General features: G+C 41.5%; 2 protein-coding genes across 2 annotated transcripts; one reads left to right on the forward strand and one right to left on the reverse strand.

Moving 5' to 3' along the window:
• Window positions 1-204: 204 nt before the first annotated feature.
• Window positions 205-1,713, forward strand: GGS23DRAFT_400978 (uncharacterized protein). The gene is made up of 2 exons (XM_051513585.1): window positions 205-706; window positions 768-1,713. The coding sequence occupies exons 1-2, from the start codon at window positions 446-448 to the stop codon at window positions 1,176-1,178; spliced, it is 672 nt and encodes a 223-aa protein (XP_051367410.1). The 5' UTR covers window positions 205-445; the 3' UTR covers window positions 1,179-1,713.
• GGS23DRAFT_400955 (glycoside hydrolase family 10 protein) lies at window positions 1,411-3,569 on the reverse strand. Its single transcript, XM_051513584.1, has 3 exons — window positions 2,632-3,569; window positions 2,117-2,563; window positions 1,411-2,064 (listed from the first exon to the last, which is right to left on the reverse strand). Exons 1-3 carry the CDS (start codon window positions 3,355-3,357, stop codon window positions 1,972-1,974), a joined length of 1,266 nt encoding a protein of 421 aa, XP_051367411.1. The 5' UTR covers window positions 3,358-3,569; the 3' UTR covers window positions 1,411-1,971.
• Between the last annotated feature and the right edge of the window lie 11,798 nt (window positions 3,570-15,367).

A 15,367-nucleotide genomic window follows, 5' to 3' on the forward strand; every position in this document is an offset into this window, starting at 1 on the left:
TAGCTCATTCCGAATCAGGCCTCATCATAGGCACCTACGACGATAATTGGCCAGACTACGGGGCGTCCAACCCGCAATCGTCTCCCCTGGTATATTCAAATCTACGCATTCCGGGGTCCTGTTATTCCATTTCACCCACGCGTCGACAAGTCAGCCCTGTGTCCGTTTTTCTTCTGGTCTGGGCTCCGTATACCCTCCCGGGAAGCCCGGCCCGTTAGTCGCCCATTGGCCGCCTATTCCCTGGGCTTCTGCCTAGTACCTATAATGGGGATTCTACCTCGACTTGTTCAGGGGTCGATGGAGGATATATATCCCCCGTCTCTGCCCTTAACTCTGCATCCGAAAGTCAAGCACCCGCCTGTCCCTTCATTCACCCGCTTCGTGTTCTCTTTTCGTCCCTCGCTCGCTCAATCTCACACACGCGTAACGCAGGATCTTCGCCACGATGCTCGCCGAACTTACCCTCGCCTCTCTCCTCGCCTCGCTTCCCCTGGCCCTCGCGGTCCCGGAGGTGACGGTCAAGGCCTTGCCTTCCGACTGCTCGTCCTTCCCGGGCTACAATGCCGCAGCCAACACCGCCGGTCCGTGGACTGTCGAGCTGGCGAACAGCGAAAACGCCGCCATCGAAAGCTTCAGCGACACGTCTGTATACTCTATCAAGTACGATCCTAGGACCGACAGCAGGCCCACTCTGAGATGGGGATCTGTATGTATCCAAAATGAGCTCGGCCCCGAGCGCGTGCGCAAATTCTGACAGCGCGGTGTAGATCACGTTCCCGACGCGCAACGACATCGCCAAGAACCCCCTGAAGTGCGAAGCCGGCGTCCTCAAGGGATGGGTGCCGACTGACCTCGCTACCACGGGGGCCCCTACCAGCTACCAGTGGATCCCGTTGGTGTTTTCGCCCTACTCGTACGACGCGGCCCTGATGTGGAAGATTGACGGGGAGGCGCCCGAGATTTTCGAACACTACATCGGCGACGAGAAGCAGGACGGCGTGTTCCTCGGGTTCAACGGCAGCACGACGTGGGGCCTCAAATACTACCCCCAGAACGCCGGGTCGAGCGGTCAAGACTACTACTACGCGCGACTCCTCGGCCCGAACAGCGCGGACCCGGCCACGGGTCAGCCTCTCAAGGCTAACGAGACCGTGGCCTTTGTCAAGATTTCGGCTTAGGGCCCTGCTACCAGAATCTCTTGAAGCGTAGCCCTGGCGTCTGTCCGTGTGTCGAAAGCCAAGAAATACCTCCTCACGTAAGGGTTCTGGAGTTGGAGGCGAGTAGGACCTGAGGGAGTAGGGGACATCTTTCACGCATACTTCCCATCGCGTCGGACCACGGTTGTACAGGGAGGGTTTCGGGAGAAGAATACTGGAGACATGGTGCACTTCCTTTCGCTAAGAGGTAGTCTTGACTTTCAGGGGCTGGTGGGTTTCGTACCTATCGCCGACAGGACTCCTTGGACCTCCCTACTCTATATTGGACGCTGAATTTCACGTCCTGAACTATAAGAATTCTACTTGAATCTCTAACACGGTCTAGAAAATAAATGTTTCATTTGGGGTTAGATCACTTTTCCAATTTGCTACTACAGAAATTGATTGTGATGCCTATCGATGTCTAATGGACATCGTACTGTGGAAAACTACTACAGATGTAGTCGGTGATATAGGGGTAGATTACGTTATCATTTACGCGAAGGACGACCTGCTTCTTACAGGCTGACTATTAATATATGGCAGAGGGGTTGAGGGGTTGTGTGACCGTAATTATCATATTATGTATCATCACATTTCTCCCATCGTAGGGCAGAGAAATCTCACCATGATGCATTAAATACAGGTCCATCGGCCCACCCAAATACGGCTCCCGTCGGTTAGGGGCACGATTAAAGCTATGCGCAAAGCTTTCGGAACGTTCGGTCCTCCCTAGCTACCTCTCCTTCCCGCGTTCGAGGGTCGCGTCGAAGGTCTACGAGAGCGCCTCAACGATGGCTGTGTACGCGGCCTTCGGCTTGTAGCTAGCGTCAAAGAGCAGCGGCGTCTGCTGAGATAGCCACGAGTCCTAGAGAAGGTTAGTTGGGTTTAGATAATATTTAGCGATCGGTAGTACTCACGGCATCGCTCACACCCCACGTGGTGATACCAACGCAAGACTCGACGGCGAGACAGGCGTTGGTGACCTTGACGTACTCATCGACAGGTGCGTTCACGATATCGAGCTCCGTGATGGCGAGCTCCTTGACGCCAGTCTGAGCGAGCTTCTCCAAACCAGCCTGCATGCCGGCGGCGGTCGGGTTGCCACCGCCGAGGTGGCCCTGGATGCCGATGCCGTCGATGGGGACGCCGGCAGCGAGCCACTTGCTCACGTGGTCAAACATGCCCTTCGTAACCTTGGCAGATGTGGCGCTCTCTAGGTGGAAGTCGTTGATGTACAGAACCGCATCCGGGTCCGCCTTACGCGCCGCCTCAAAAGCGATGCGGACGACGTCCTCGCCCAGCAATCGCGTGAACACGCAGTCACGGAGAGTGCCGTCGGAGGCGAAGATCTCGTTAACGACATCCTGCACGCGACTAGTTAGTCCTTCTTCGTTTTCGGAAGATACACCCTAACGACGCGGTTAATACGTACCCAAGCGCGAATCTTTCCCTTGTACCTCCCGACAACGGTGCTGATGTGGTTCTCGATAACGCTCTGGAGCTCGGCGGCGTCGGTAATCGCCTCGACATAGCTTGGGAGCTGCTGGTACCACAATAGAGTGTGGCCGCGCACGCTGTGGCCGTTCTTTACCGCGAAATCGACGAGCGCGTCGGCACCTGCGAAGTTGAAGCCGCCACGGGTGGGTTGGATGGCGTCCCACTTCATGCTGTTCTCAGGGGTCAGCTGGCCGAAGTTGGCGTTGATAACGGCAGCATTCTGGGCCTTGGACAGCGTGCCCGAGTCGGCGGCCGTGCCGTAGTAGAGCTTGCCCTTGGCCCTGTAGAGAGCGTCGATGCTGTTAGACGAACCGCCATTGCCCGGGCTGGAGGACGGAGTCGCAGACGGACTAGCGGAAGAGCTCGAAGACTTGCTAGGCGAGGCTGGAGCTGAAGGAGCCACAGTGGGAACCGCCGAGGAGGTGGCAGTCGGAATCGCAGACGTCGGAATCGCGGATGTCGGGACCTCAGACGTCGGGATTGTAGATGTCGAGATCGTAGACGTCGGGACCGTAGACGTCGGGGCTGGCTGGCTAGATGTCGCGGTAACACTGACCGCGATAGAGGACACCGTAGACGATGACTGAGGGCGACCACCGCCACAGGGGCGGGCAATGATGCCCATGGGCCCTAGAAGGCACGCTAGCGTTGCTGGCTTCATTTTCAAGAAAAGCTATAAGAAAATTTTATTAAAAAGAAAGGTGCAAGTAAGAAGCTATGAGAAGCGAAAAGAGCGAGTGTGGCTGGCAAGCTTGAGAGTTTGATTAACGAGAGTGAGCGGCCGAGGAACTCGTTTACCGCGAAATCGGGGATCTTCTGTAAGACAGATGAGAGAGAGAAACCGTCTCGCCGACTTCACATCAAAAGTCTCTCTCCCTCACAGTCGGGGGAGAGGCAAAGTAGATATAACCATCTTAACCTCCCACACTAGGGGCGCCGCTGGACCGCTCAATCCGGAATCCGTTGCCGAGCCACGCACGATGCCTCGCATTCAGCTAGGCGGTCGTAGTGACGGTTCCCCTGAAGACGACATGCTGCCTCGCAATGTCCCCCCCTCTGTAGCGGCCGCCGAAGAACAAATTCGGCATGTTTACTGTCTTTCTGCCTCTTGGTCCCCACCTCGGAAAGCAGCCGAGACTGGGAGATGGTGGTGAGATCTCCTTAGACATATGCAGCTAACTGGTGGGGGCGCGCAGGAACAGGGAACTAGACATGACCGCAACCCACATGTCTGGGAGCGAAGGCAAGGGTAGTGACAGGTGGTTCTCCAGACGAGTGCCCGGACCCTGGACATTGATCACCACAGGGGTATCATTAGCAGGCAAATCACACATAACATCCATCCATCTATCCATCCATCTAGCTATACACCTCTGCTCGGGCGTGGACTGGTAGGTATGGTGTGGTATCGCTCGAAGCGAATACACGTACCTTCGTAGTTATACCGAGATGCGCTACAGAAACGCCAAGATGCCTCGCTCTGTTCCGATAGGCGATACAGGCGACGGCGCTTCCGAGGTGGGGGTGACGCCATCTCGCAGAGCGAGGGAACGTGAACGGCGCCGGTTGCGACGGGCTCTGTTGCTTTACCCCTATTCGAAGTGGTGAATGCGCGAACGAGGACGGATACGACGTCGTGTTGCCAGAGCGTTTCAGGATACGACTCACGGCCCAACACTGCCCTCTGAACTCTTGCCCGCGAGCAGGGTATGTAGAGGATGCGTAGGGTTAGCAGCGTCGTTTGCAGTTAGCGCGGTGGGCGAGTATAGGAAAGGTGTGATGAACGCCTAGGCATTAATGAGCGGCACATATAGCGACTTGTTTATGAGTAGGTACCTACCCCAGCGTTAAGCTACCGACATAATGCCACCCAGCTTGACAGATGGTAGTTTGCGGCGTAGTACTAATAGCATATCGTAGTAAGATGTAGGTTGGTAGGGCATGTAGAGATAAGCGCGTGCACAATTTCGCTTAAAGTCGCAAAGTCCTACCAATGTTGTCTGCCTATGCAAGCAATTAAGGAATTATGCAGTTTTTTAAAAACAAAGATATCAATGTAGATCCTAGGGCATCTTAAAAGGAGCCCTGCGATTGGATAGATTAAAGAAAAACGCTTATTAATAAACCTTAAAATACTATATTTAAGCTGTTTCTAGTAGCTAGCTTAATTTCTTTAATTTAATAATATTAAGTTCAGCTCTTAACTATAATAGGCTATGTCTATTGTAGGTCCTTAGCTAGTGCTAAGGCATGGTACGTAATTAGTACTTACAAAGGATAAGGCTAGCTATTGCAAGTATAGTCTATAAGGTATACTTTTCTCCTTTTTTTTCTCGTCTAGCTTTAATTTATTAATATACGGCTTTTATGTAACGAATAACTCGTAAAACCATAATAAAACACTAAACCAACCTTCTTTATTATTTTACGGAATTAGTATTAAAGTACGCGAAATTAGTAATAGGAACGGCGAAGCAGCCCTTAGAAAGGCGGTATTGAGTTGATAATCGGAAAGGTGGTATTAATATTTAGATATACTAAGAAGGAGCAGAGCGTACGCGATACTAGAGCCCCAGATAAGCTTACTTAAAAGTACATTCTATCGAAGACTATAGTACGTACGATAATCCAGAATCGATAAAACTAGTATTACTATACTAATCGAGAAACGGGGAATCTAATATAGTTATCGTATTTTAGGTATATCCTTTAGTCGTAGAGATATAATAATCGCTAGCCCGAAGGTATAAGAAGTAAGGGAAGAAAAGAGGTTAAACGTAAAAGTTATTTATTTAGTTATAACGGTACGAAGAAGCAACTTAAGCGCTTATAATTAAAATAGATATATTAATCGGAAAACGATAAATTTAATAATAATAACGAATCTTTAATTAAAGTAAAGATAATAAAGATATTAATTTAATTAAGTAATAAATTAAATAATAAGTATAATATAACCCGTACTTACGGAAGCTATAGTTACTCTATATAGTGAACAGGAGCAGCGTAGGCACGCTGTGATGGAGGCACGAAAACAAGGACTGCCTAACTGCCAACAACTGGCCCAGTGCCGATCAACCTAAGATCACAGCTGTAAACAGCTGTAATCGGTTAATCGGCCAGCTGAAAACGGCAGCTAGGAAAGGAAAAAAGGAAGAGGGGAGAGACTAGAATCGAGCAAAGGAGGATAGCTAGAAAGGCGTGGCAAGAAACGAGTGAATGGCTGTTGGTCGTGATGTCTACATGTTGTAGTGGTGCGGTAAGACATGCCCTCTTAATGCATTACGTAATACGCTACGATAGGCCTTATACTTATATAGAGTAACCATAATACCCGTAAGTACGGGACATGCTATACTTATTATCTAATTTATAACCTAGGTAGATTACTATCTTTATTATTATTACCTTAATTAAAGATTCGTTTTTACTATTAGATTCGTCGTTTTCCGATTAATATATTTATCTTAGTTATAGGCGCTTAAGTTACTTCGTCGTACCGCTATGGCCGAATAAGTAACTTTTACGTTTTACCCCTTTTCTCCCCTTACCTCTTATGCCTTCGGGCTAGCGATTATTATATCTCTACGACTAAGGGATATAGCTAAGATACGATAACTATATTAGATTCCTTATCTTTCGATTAATATAGCGATATTAATTTTATTTATCTTAGACTATCGTACGAACTATAGTCTTTGATAGAGTATACTTTCGAGTAAACCTACCCGGGTTTCTAGTATCGCGTACGCTCTGCTCCTCCTTAGTAGCGACTACCCTATAACTTTTCGACCCCTTAACCTTTAGTTTACGGAGTTTTTATTACGTTACTAGGATTTAAAGGATACCGATCGCCGTCGGCGCCGCTATTTAACCCGCGAAGTAATCCGCGTTTTACGTTAAATAAAGTATCCCGCCTTATGATTATTTATCTACTATAGAAAGGTACGTATAAGCCCGGGAACTTTTACTATAATACTATAGCCGCGAGGATATTACTTAGCTCTTAATAATTATAACGCTAATAAGCTATCGATACTACGATCTAATACGACGAATAAATAACGCTTATAGCGATTAACGCGAACCTCGTAAGACCTTTTACCTACCTATGGAAAGGCGTCCGTAAGCTTAGGAAACTATCGTCGTAATACTATCGCTACTAGGAATAATACTTAGCCCTCGATATTAACCGCTTCCTCGAACCGCTAATAATATAATATATCTCGCGCGAATAAATAACGCTTATAACGATTAGGATAGCCCCCTTATAGTTATCTATCTACTATATAGAGGACGTACGAACGCCTTAATATAAATTACGATAACCTATACGATCCGCTACTCCCTTATTAATACTAAGGGCGGATAAAGGCTAATAATAATTATGCCTTAACCGATCTTACGATAGCTTCTTTTTCCTTCTAAACCTATTAATCGATATAGATTAAATATATAAATACTAATAACTTATTATACTAGAGGTATTTTAAGATATCTAAGCGTAGCGATTCGACGATATAATATACGATATAATATAGATATTAATATTAATAATATAGATAAGATTAATAAATTAATAGCTATTAATAACCGATAGTTTTAAGGAGAACTAGGAATTAATATTAATAAAACTATATAAATATAAAGGATTAAGGAAACGGAACTAAAGTCGAGTTAATAGGTATACTTATATATAGTCTGGCCTTATATTACTAATTAATAACTAATATAGCGAGAAGTACTAACATAAGCGTAAAACGACGCCTAGCGGTAATACCGTTAATACTATTAAATAACTTCCGTTAAATCGAAACCGGCTTATGGCTATAACCGGTATCGTATCTAACGTGATTCTTTACTCGGGATCTATTCCTTATACGTATTACCTTAACTCTGCGATAAAACTTAACGCCTAAATTATTTGCGACGCCTTTTTACCCTAAGATAGAGATTCCTTTACTTGAGAATTCGCTATATATTTAATCCTTATAATCGTCGACTTTTTCTTTAGGTATAACTAAATAACGCTAGCGGAAACGAACCGTAACTTAACTACGTTCGTTATTCTTATTAGCCTTTTACGTATAATGACTCTATTATAAGGCGCGACGAACTTAATTACCGCTTTTTTCCGGGCCGTTATACGAATTCTTTACGATTTAATCCCCATTAAATACGAGCCTTTCTTCGACGACGTCGGTATTAAAGGGCCGGTATCGAGATACGATAACTAGGAGGTTTTTCTAGGAATACGACGCTTTATCTTAAAGTACTTAGAAAATATCGACGCCGTCTTCCTAAACTTCGAATTAACCGATACTATTACTAGCGTCGTTAAGTCTACTTAGTATAAAGATAGTACGGTAATCGTCGGATATTTATACGGTATAAACGATAGAAAGTCCTCGGAAGCGAAGATAGTTAAGATCTTAAAATAAAGGTTATATAAGAATATAAACGAAGTAAGGTCTTTTATCGGTATTACGGTTTTCTTTAAGATATGAATCGATTATTACGTTATAATCGCTAAATCCCTCCTAATATTAATACGTAAAGGAGTATATTTTATTTAAGGTATTAATTAATAATATATTATAGATTCGTTTAAGATTACTTTTATTAACGTATCGGTATTAATTATTTTATATTATACTATCGAATAATTAATCCGAATAAAAGTCGACGTATTAAAAGACGGTTAAGGCTACGTATTAAGTTAGGATAACGATAAGGGTAACTTTAGACCTTCGAAATACGAGTTAGGAATTTAGAAAGGGGCGGAGTTAAATTACGACGCTACGAAACGAAAGTATTTAGGAGTCGTTAAGTCCCTACGGCGGCTTCGAAACTACTTTTACGGCATTTACTTCGTATTTAAAACCGACGTTAAAGTATTAATCGCCTAGCTTAACGACGGATTCTCTAGTCTCTCGGGCGCTATCTTTACTAAGTAAATAATCTATATTAAAATATTTAGCTTCGATATTGTAGTGGTGCGGTGGATCTAGGCTACGTAGCCTTTTCGATGTATATTTATATAGTGAACAGGAGCAGCGTGGGCACGCTGACGGAGGCACGAAACGGCTACCCAACTACTAACAACTGGCCCAGTGCTGATTAACTAAGATTACAGCTATAAATAGCTGTAATCGGTTAATCGGCCAGCTAAAACGGTAGCTAGGAAAGGGGACTGGAAAGGTAAAGACGAGGATAGCTAGAAAGGCATGGCAAGAAACGAATGAATGGCTATAGGTCGTAATGTTTATAGGTCTAAGTCTAGCTAATGAAAATATAAGTACGCGACCTATATAAATATATATCGAAAAGGCTACGTAGCCTAGATCTACCGTACTACTATAGCCTCCCTAGTTTAATTAATCCGTAAGGAGTAATTAAACTCCTAATAATAGGTACGGTAGCTCTCGTTTTCTACTAAGCTTAATTAACCTAATCCCGATTAACCTTAATTAACTAAAAGCTAGTTAGTTTAATTAAAGGTTAATAAGATAAGTTAGGAAGAAATAGGTCTTTAACTAGGAGCGATTATAATAGTAATAAGTGAGTGGTGGTATAGGTAACTAACTATAGCCGTACCTAATCCTAAACCTAATTCCTAATTAATCCCGAACCTATTTAATCGCTACTAACTAGGAGCTAAGCTAGTTTAATTAACGATTAATAGGAAATAATAGGAAAGATCTAATAATAAGAATAACTAGGCTAGCGGAGCTATAACCTATAAATTAACCTAATTAACCTATTCCTAATTAACCTTAATTAATTAGGAGCGAGCTAGGTTTATTAGGGCCATTAAGAAATAATAGGGATTAATAGTTAGGAAATAGAAACTATAACGGGTAGGTAAAATAAACGTAGCTCCCGTAAGAAATAAAGAAATAATCCCATACGATATAACGTAATTTCCGTCCTTTTCGTTTATGGCTATTTTTTGCCGATCTTTTTTTAACTAATTCCTAATCCTATAAATTAATTAATATATTTTATTTAATATCCGTTTTTATGATTCGTTTCGTATAACCGTTCTTATATTCGTCCGGTAGTATCTACCGGGCTTTCCTTGACCCTCGATCCCTCCCTTATACGTAGTTCTAGGGGCTCTAGCTCTTCTTACTAACCATATATCGGTAAGGGCGATAAGAGGGGTCTCTAGGCATTAACTTATAACTATTTCCTATCCTGTAATTATTTCTAGGCTATTTTATTTAATATCGTATTTATTTCGTATCGCGGTATCGTTTATATGGGTCTTTTGGGCTAATCGGTAGGTCCCGATTAGGTTCGTAGGTATAAGGTATATCGGTATCTTCTTATGGTAATTAAAGGCATTGTAATATCTATCGGTTAGGGAGGAGAAACCTCCTTAGGTACCGTAACTAGCTGGTAGGGATAAAGCAAGGGTAATCGGAGCTATCGGTAAGCCTCTTATAATTAAAATAAATCGATCGGTAAAGAACGGATGCCTTTAAGCGCGTACGAGGTTATAAAAAGGGGGTAGTAGCGGTAACGGTATTAGATTAACTAAGAGAAAAACTGCTATCTAGGTACTTAAAAAACGACGGAGAAACCGGATAAAAACGGGTATAGCTCCTTTAAAAGAAATAACTAAGAAACGAGAATAGGGATTCCTACTGATCGGCGAACGAGCTTTTAGGTAAGCTAATTAAAAGCTAATAAGAGGGCGTGGGTTATTTAGATGGTCGCTATGGTTATCTATCCTTCCGTTAATCCTAACCTAAAAAGGCTTAATCCGAAAGCTACGAAAAACGGCTCTGGAGCTACGAAAATAGCTCCTAATTAACTAAAAAATAGGAAATCTTTTAATCGACGAATCCTAAACTTAATGACTATAAAAACGGTCGTAAAAGGTTACTCCTAAGACTAATGAGGTTACGGCTCGGGCTACTGGGTAGTCGCTACTAAATAGGAGTAGCGTAGGCACGCTAACGGAGGCACGAAACGGCTACCTAACTACTAATAACTAGCCTAGTGCCGATTAACTAAGATTATAGCTATAAATAGCTATAATCGGTTAATCGGCTAGCTGAAACGGCAGCTGGGAAAGGGGACTGGAAAGGTAAAGACGAGGATAGCTAGAAAGGCATGGTAAGAAACGAGTAAATAGCTATAGGTCGTAATATCTATAGGTCTAAGTCTAGCTAATAAAAATATAAGTACGCGACCTATATAAATATATATCGAAAAGGCTACGTGTCCTAGATCTACCGTACCACTATAATAGGTGGCGTATTTATATTTTCATTAGCTAGACTTAGACCTGTATATATTACGACTTATAGCCATTTACTCGTTTCTTACTATGCCCTTCTAGCTATCCTCCTTACCCGTTTCTAAGCTCCCTTTCCTAGCTGCCGTTTTTAGCTAGCCGATTAACCGATTATAGCTATTTATAGCTATGATCTTAGTTGATCGGTACTAGGCTAGTTATTAGTAGTTAGGTAGTCCTTATTTCGTACCTCCGTTAGCGTACCTACGCTACTCCTGTTTAGTAGCGACTACCTAGTAGCCCGAGCCGCAACCTTATTAGTCTTAGGAGTAACCTTTTGCGACCGTTTTAGTAGTTATTAGGTTTAGGATTTGTCGATCAGGAGATTCCCTATTTTTTAGTTAATTAATAAGGAGGAGCAGAGCGTACGCGATACTAGAGACCCGGATAGGATTATTCGAAAGTATACTTTATCGAAGACTATAGTACGTACGATAGTCCAGGATAAATGAAACTAGTATCGCTATATTAATCGAAAGGCAAGGAATTTAATATAGTTATCGTATCTTAGCTATGTCCCTTAGTCGTAGAGATATAATAATCGCTAGCCCGAAGGTATAAAAGGTAAGGGGAGAAAAGGGATAAAACGTAAAAGTTACTTATTCGGCTATAGCGGTACGACGAAGTAACTTAAGCGCCTATAATTAAAATAAATATACTAATTAGAGAACGACGAATCTAATGGTAAAAACGAATCTTTAATTAAGGTAAAAATAGTAAAAATGGTAATCTAATTAGGCGATAAATTAAATAATAAGTATAGTATATCCCGTACTTACGGGAGCTATGGTTACTTTATATAGGTATAAGGCCTATCGTAGCGTATTACGTAATATATTAAGAGGGTATGTCTTACCGTACTACTATAGCCTCCTTAGTTTAATTATACCGTAAGAAATAATTAAATTAAAAAGGGTAGTACGGTATATCCCGATTAATATCTCCCCTTAAAAACTACCGCGAAACTTCATTCCTCCGGTTATTATTTAACTACTACGGCCGCGCCTTTAATTTCTCGTTTAATATTATAAGGAGGCCCTTTTATTACTTTATAACTAACTTAGCCCGGTTTACCCTTACCGATTTAGCCCGATCGGCGTTTTCTTTCTTTATTTCGGTTACCTTCTTCTTAGTTTCGTCTTAGCCCTTTTAATTAAAGGAATAGTAGGGGAACGGGCGCGTCTTAAGGGTTAATTAGGTATTTCCCTTTTACCTATACGGTATAAAGGTCTCCCCCGATTAGAAAGCCTTAATCCTTTCTAGTCCGGGGGAAGGAAGGAGGCGCGCTATAACCTTAACGAGGTTATTATAGCGGAGGTTTACGTCCGTTAATATAAGGGAATAAAGGGGATTAGGTATTAAGGCTATAAAAAAACGACGGACTTCGGCTTATACGATAAACCGAACGGAGGATTTACGGCTAAAAGGCTTCCCGATCGGCGTATTCTAAGCGGATATTATAATATAAATAAGGTTAATTCGCTTCTAATAATTTACGGCTTACCGAAAACGCTTAACGATACCTACCCCTTCCTTTAAAACTCGAACGCTATAAAATTACTTTACTACCTCGGCGTATTTTCTTATAGTATTAAAGGGATCGAGCCCTTTATTTTCTTAGGCCTAACGCGCGACTTCGATCGGTTATTTAAAAATAAAATACGGTAAAATACCGCTCTAAAAACCGTAACTAAAGCTATCTTATTAGTTTATTAACGCGACGTAATAAATAAACTAAGGAATTATATTAGGCTTAAGATTATAATTTTTCTATACTCGCCGTAGCTAGCCGAGCGCGTACGCCGCCTAATCGAAGGCGCCGTTCCTAACTATATTAAAGCTAAATAGTTTTCGAGGCTTAGGAAGGTATAGTATTACGGCGAAATAAGCTTAGGAGAACTTTAAGGGGTTAGTAATAACTCGTTCGGGATTTATTAGATTCGTATAGATCGTAAAGATTAAAATAAAAATAGGGTTATCGAGGAGGTATTAACGGATTAAGAAGTTAAACGATTTTACCGATCGATAGTTTATCGTTTAATACGGGTCTACTTCGAAGGCCGCCTTTCTACCTTTAAGGCCGTAGCTAGTTATAATATAAAAGGCGCGGATATCTTCGTTAGTAAGGTAGTCGTAACGGGCGAGGTATACGAGAGAGTTAGCTAGGGTTACCTTCGTTTACTTCTATAGCTATTAGTTTATAGTTCGGGGTCGATTAACGGATAGCCGGAAGGCCTAGGCTATATCGGATCTTAATTCGATCGGACCCTTCCCCGAATCGTAGTTATTTAAAGTATTAAGCTAATATTTCTTTATATTATTTTAGTTATCTTTATTATCGTAAATCTTCCGTAGGAATTTAATTAAGTCGGCTAGATTAGCGCGACGTACGTTTCTATAAACGGAAGGAAGGAAGAAAAAGAGGGGGATTCCGGCGGAGCGGGGGGAAGATATCGTAAAAATAAATAAAAGAATTAAAGAAAGGGGAAGAAAAGATAATAAGTTAAAGATAAAAATAAGAATTTAAATTAATAATGAAAAAGGTAGGCTAAAGATTAATAAGAATATAATAATTATAGGGGGGAGGTTTTCGGAATGGAATACCTAAAGAGGAAAAAGAAAAGGAGGAAGGGAGACGTATTAACGATATAATTTAATATACCTTTACGGCTAACGCTTTAGGAAAGCGCGTTCCTTCGCGTACGTATAGAGCTATAATAAGAAACGTATTAACTTATAGCTTCCTATTATATACTCTTAATAAAGTAATAAATACGTACGTTCGTAAATTCGTAATTAAACGTAGGCTAGGGTAGGTATTATCGAAACTCTCCTAAGTACGGTACTTACGACCTAAGTAACGTATTCGACTTTCTCGTTCTCGTCCGACCTTCCTTTTTATTTCTCACTATTTTACGGTTCCGATCTACTTCTTTTCTTTTATTCCTTAAGTCCTTTATCTTCGTTTTAATTCGTTTTTCGATTTTTCTTAATTCTTGATTTATAATTTCGTCGTCCCTATCTCTCTTTTTCTTATTATAGTAGTTCGGTAAGACATGCCCTCTTGATGTATTACGTGACACGCTACGATAGGCCTTATGCCTATATAGAGTAACCATAGCTCCCGTAAGTACGGGATATACCATGCTTATTATTTAATTTATTACCTAGCTAGATTACTATCTTTGCTATTTTTACTTTAATTAAAGATTCGTTTTTACTATTAGATTTATCGTTCTCCGATTAGTGCATTTATTTTAATTATAGGCGTTTAAATTACTTCGTCGTACCGCTATAGCCGAATAAGTGACTTTTACGTTTTACCCCTTTTCTTTCCTTACTTCTTATACCTTCGGGCTAGCGACTACTATATCTCTACGATTAAGAGATATAGTTAAGATACGATAAGTACATTAGATTCCTTGCCTTTCGATTAATATAGCGATATTAGTTTCATTTATCTTAAACTATCGTATATATTATATTCTTCGATAAAGTATACTTTCGAGTAAATATATCCGGGTCTCTAGTATCGCGTACGCTTTACTCCTTCTTAGTAGCGACTACCCTATAACTTTTTCGACCCTTTAACCTTTAGTTTACGGAGTTTTTATTACGCTACTAGGATTTAAAGGATACCGATCGCCGTCGGCGCCGCCATTTAACCCGCGAAGTAGCCCGCGTTTTACGTTAAATAAAATATCCCGCCTTATAATTATTTATTTACTATACGGAGGAACCCGTAAGCCTAGGGAACTATCGTCGTAATACTACCGCTATTAGAAATAATACTTAGCCTTCGATACTAACCGCTTCCTCGAACCGCTAATAGTATAATATATCTCGTACGAATAAATAAAGCTCGTAGCGATTAAGGTAGTCCCCTTATAGTTATCTACTTATTATATAGAGGACGTACGAACGCCTTAATATAAATTACGATAACTTATACGACCCGCTACTTCCTTATTAATATTAAAAGCGGATAAAGGCTAATAGTAATTATACCTTAACCGACCTTACGATAGCTTCTTTTTCCTTTTAAACCTATTAATCGATATAAATTAAATATATAGATATTAATAACTCATTATACTAGAGGTATTTTAGGATACCTAGGCGTAGCGATTTAACGATATAGTATACGATATAATATAGATATTTATATTAATAATATAGATAGGAATTAATAAACTAATAGCTATTAGTAACCGATAGTTTTAAAGAAAACTAGGAATTAATATTAATAGAACTACGTAAATATAAAGGATTAAGGAAACGAAACTAAAGTCGAGCTAATAGGTATACCTATATATAAGCTAGCCTTATATTACTAACTAATAACTAATATAGCGAGAAGTAT

Source organism: Durotheca rogersii (assembly GCF_024521655.1).
Source record: "Durotheca rogersii strain YMJ 92031201 chromosome Unknown GGS23scaffold_48, whole genome shotgun sequence".
Taxonomy (NCBI): domain Eukaryota; kingdom Fungi; phylum Ascomycota; class Sordariomycetes; order Xylariales; family Xylariaceae; genus Durotheca; species Durotheca rogersii.

Coding starts and splice junctions, on each gene's coding strand:
- GGS23DRAFT_400978 (XM_051513585.1), top strand. CDS start 446: ATGCTCGCCGAACTTACCCTCGCCTCTCTCCTCGCCTCGCTTCCCCTG. Junction 707..767: donor CCACTCTGAGATGGGGATCT/GTATGTATCCAA, acceptor AGCGCGGTGTAG/ATCACGTTCCCGACGCGCAA.
- GGS23DRAFT_400955 (XM_051513584.1), bottom strand. CDS start 3,357: ATGAAGCCAGCAACGCTAGCGTGCCTTCTAGGGCCCATGGGCATCATT. Junction 2,564..2,631: donor AGGGAAAGATTCGCGCTTGG/GTACGTATTAAC, acceptor AGTCGCGTGCAG/GATGTCGTTAACGAGATCTT. Junction 2,065..2,116: donor CGTGGGGTGTGAGCGATGCC/GTGAGTACTACC, acceptor AACCTTCTCTAG/GACTCGTGGCTATCTCAGCA.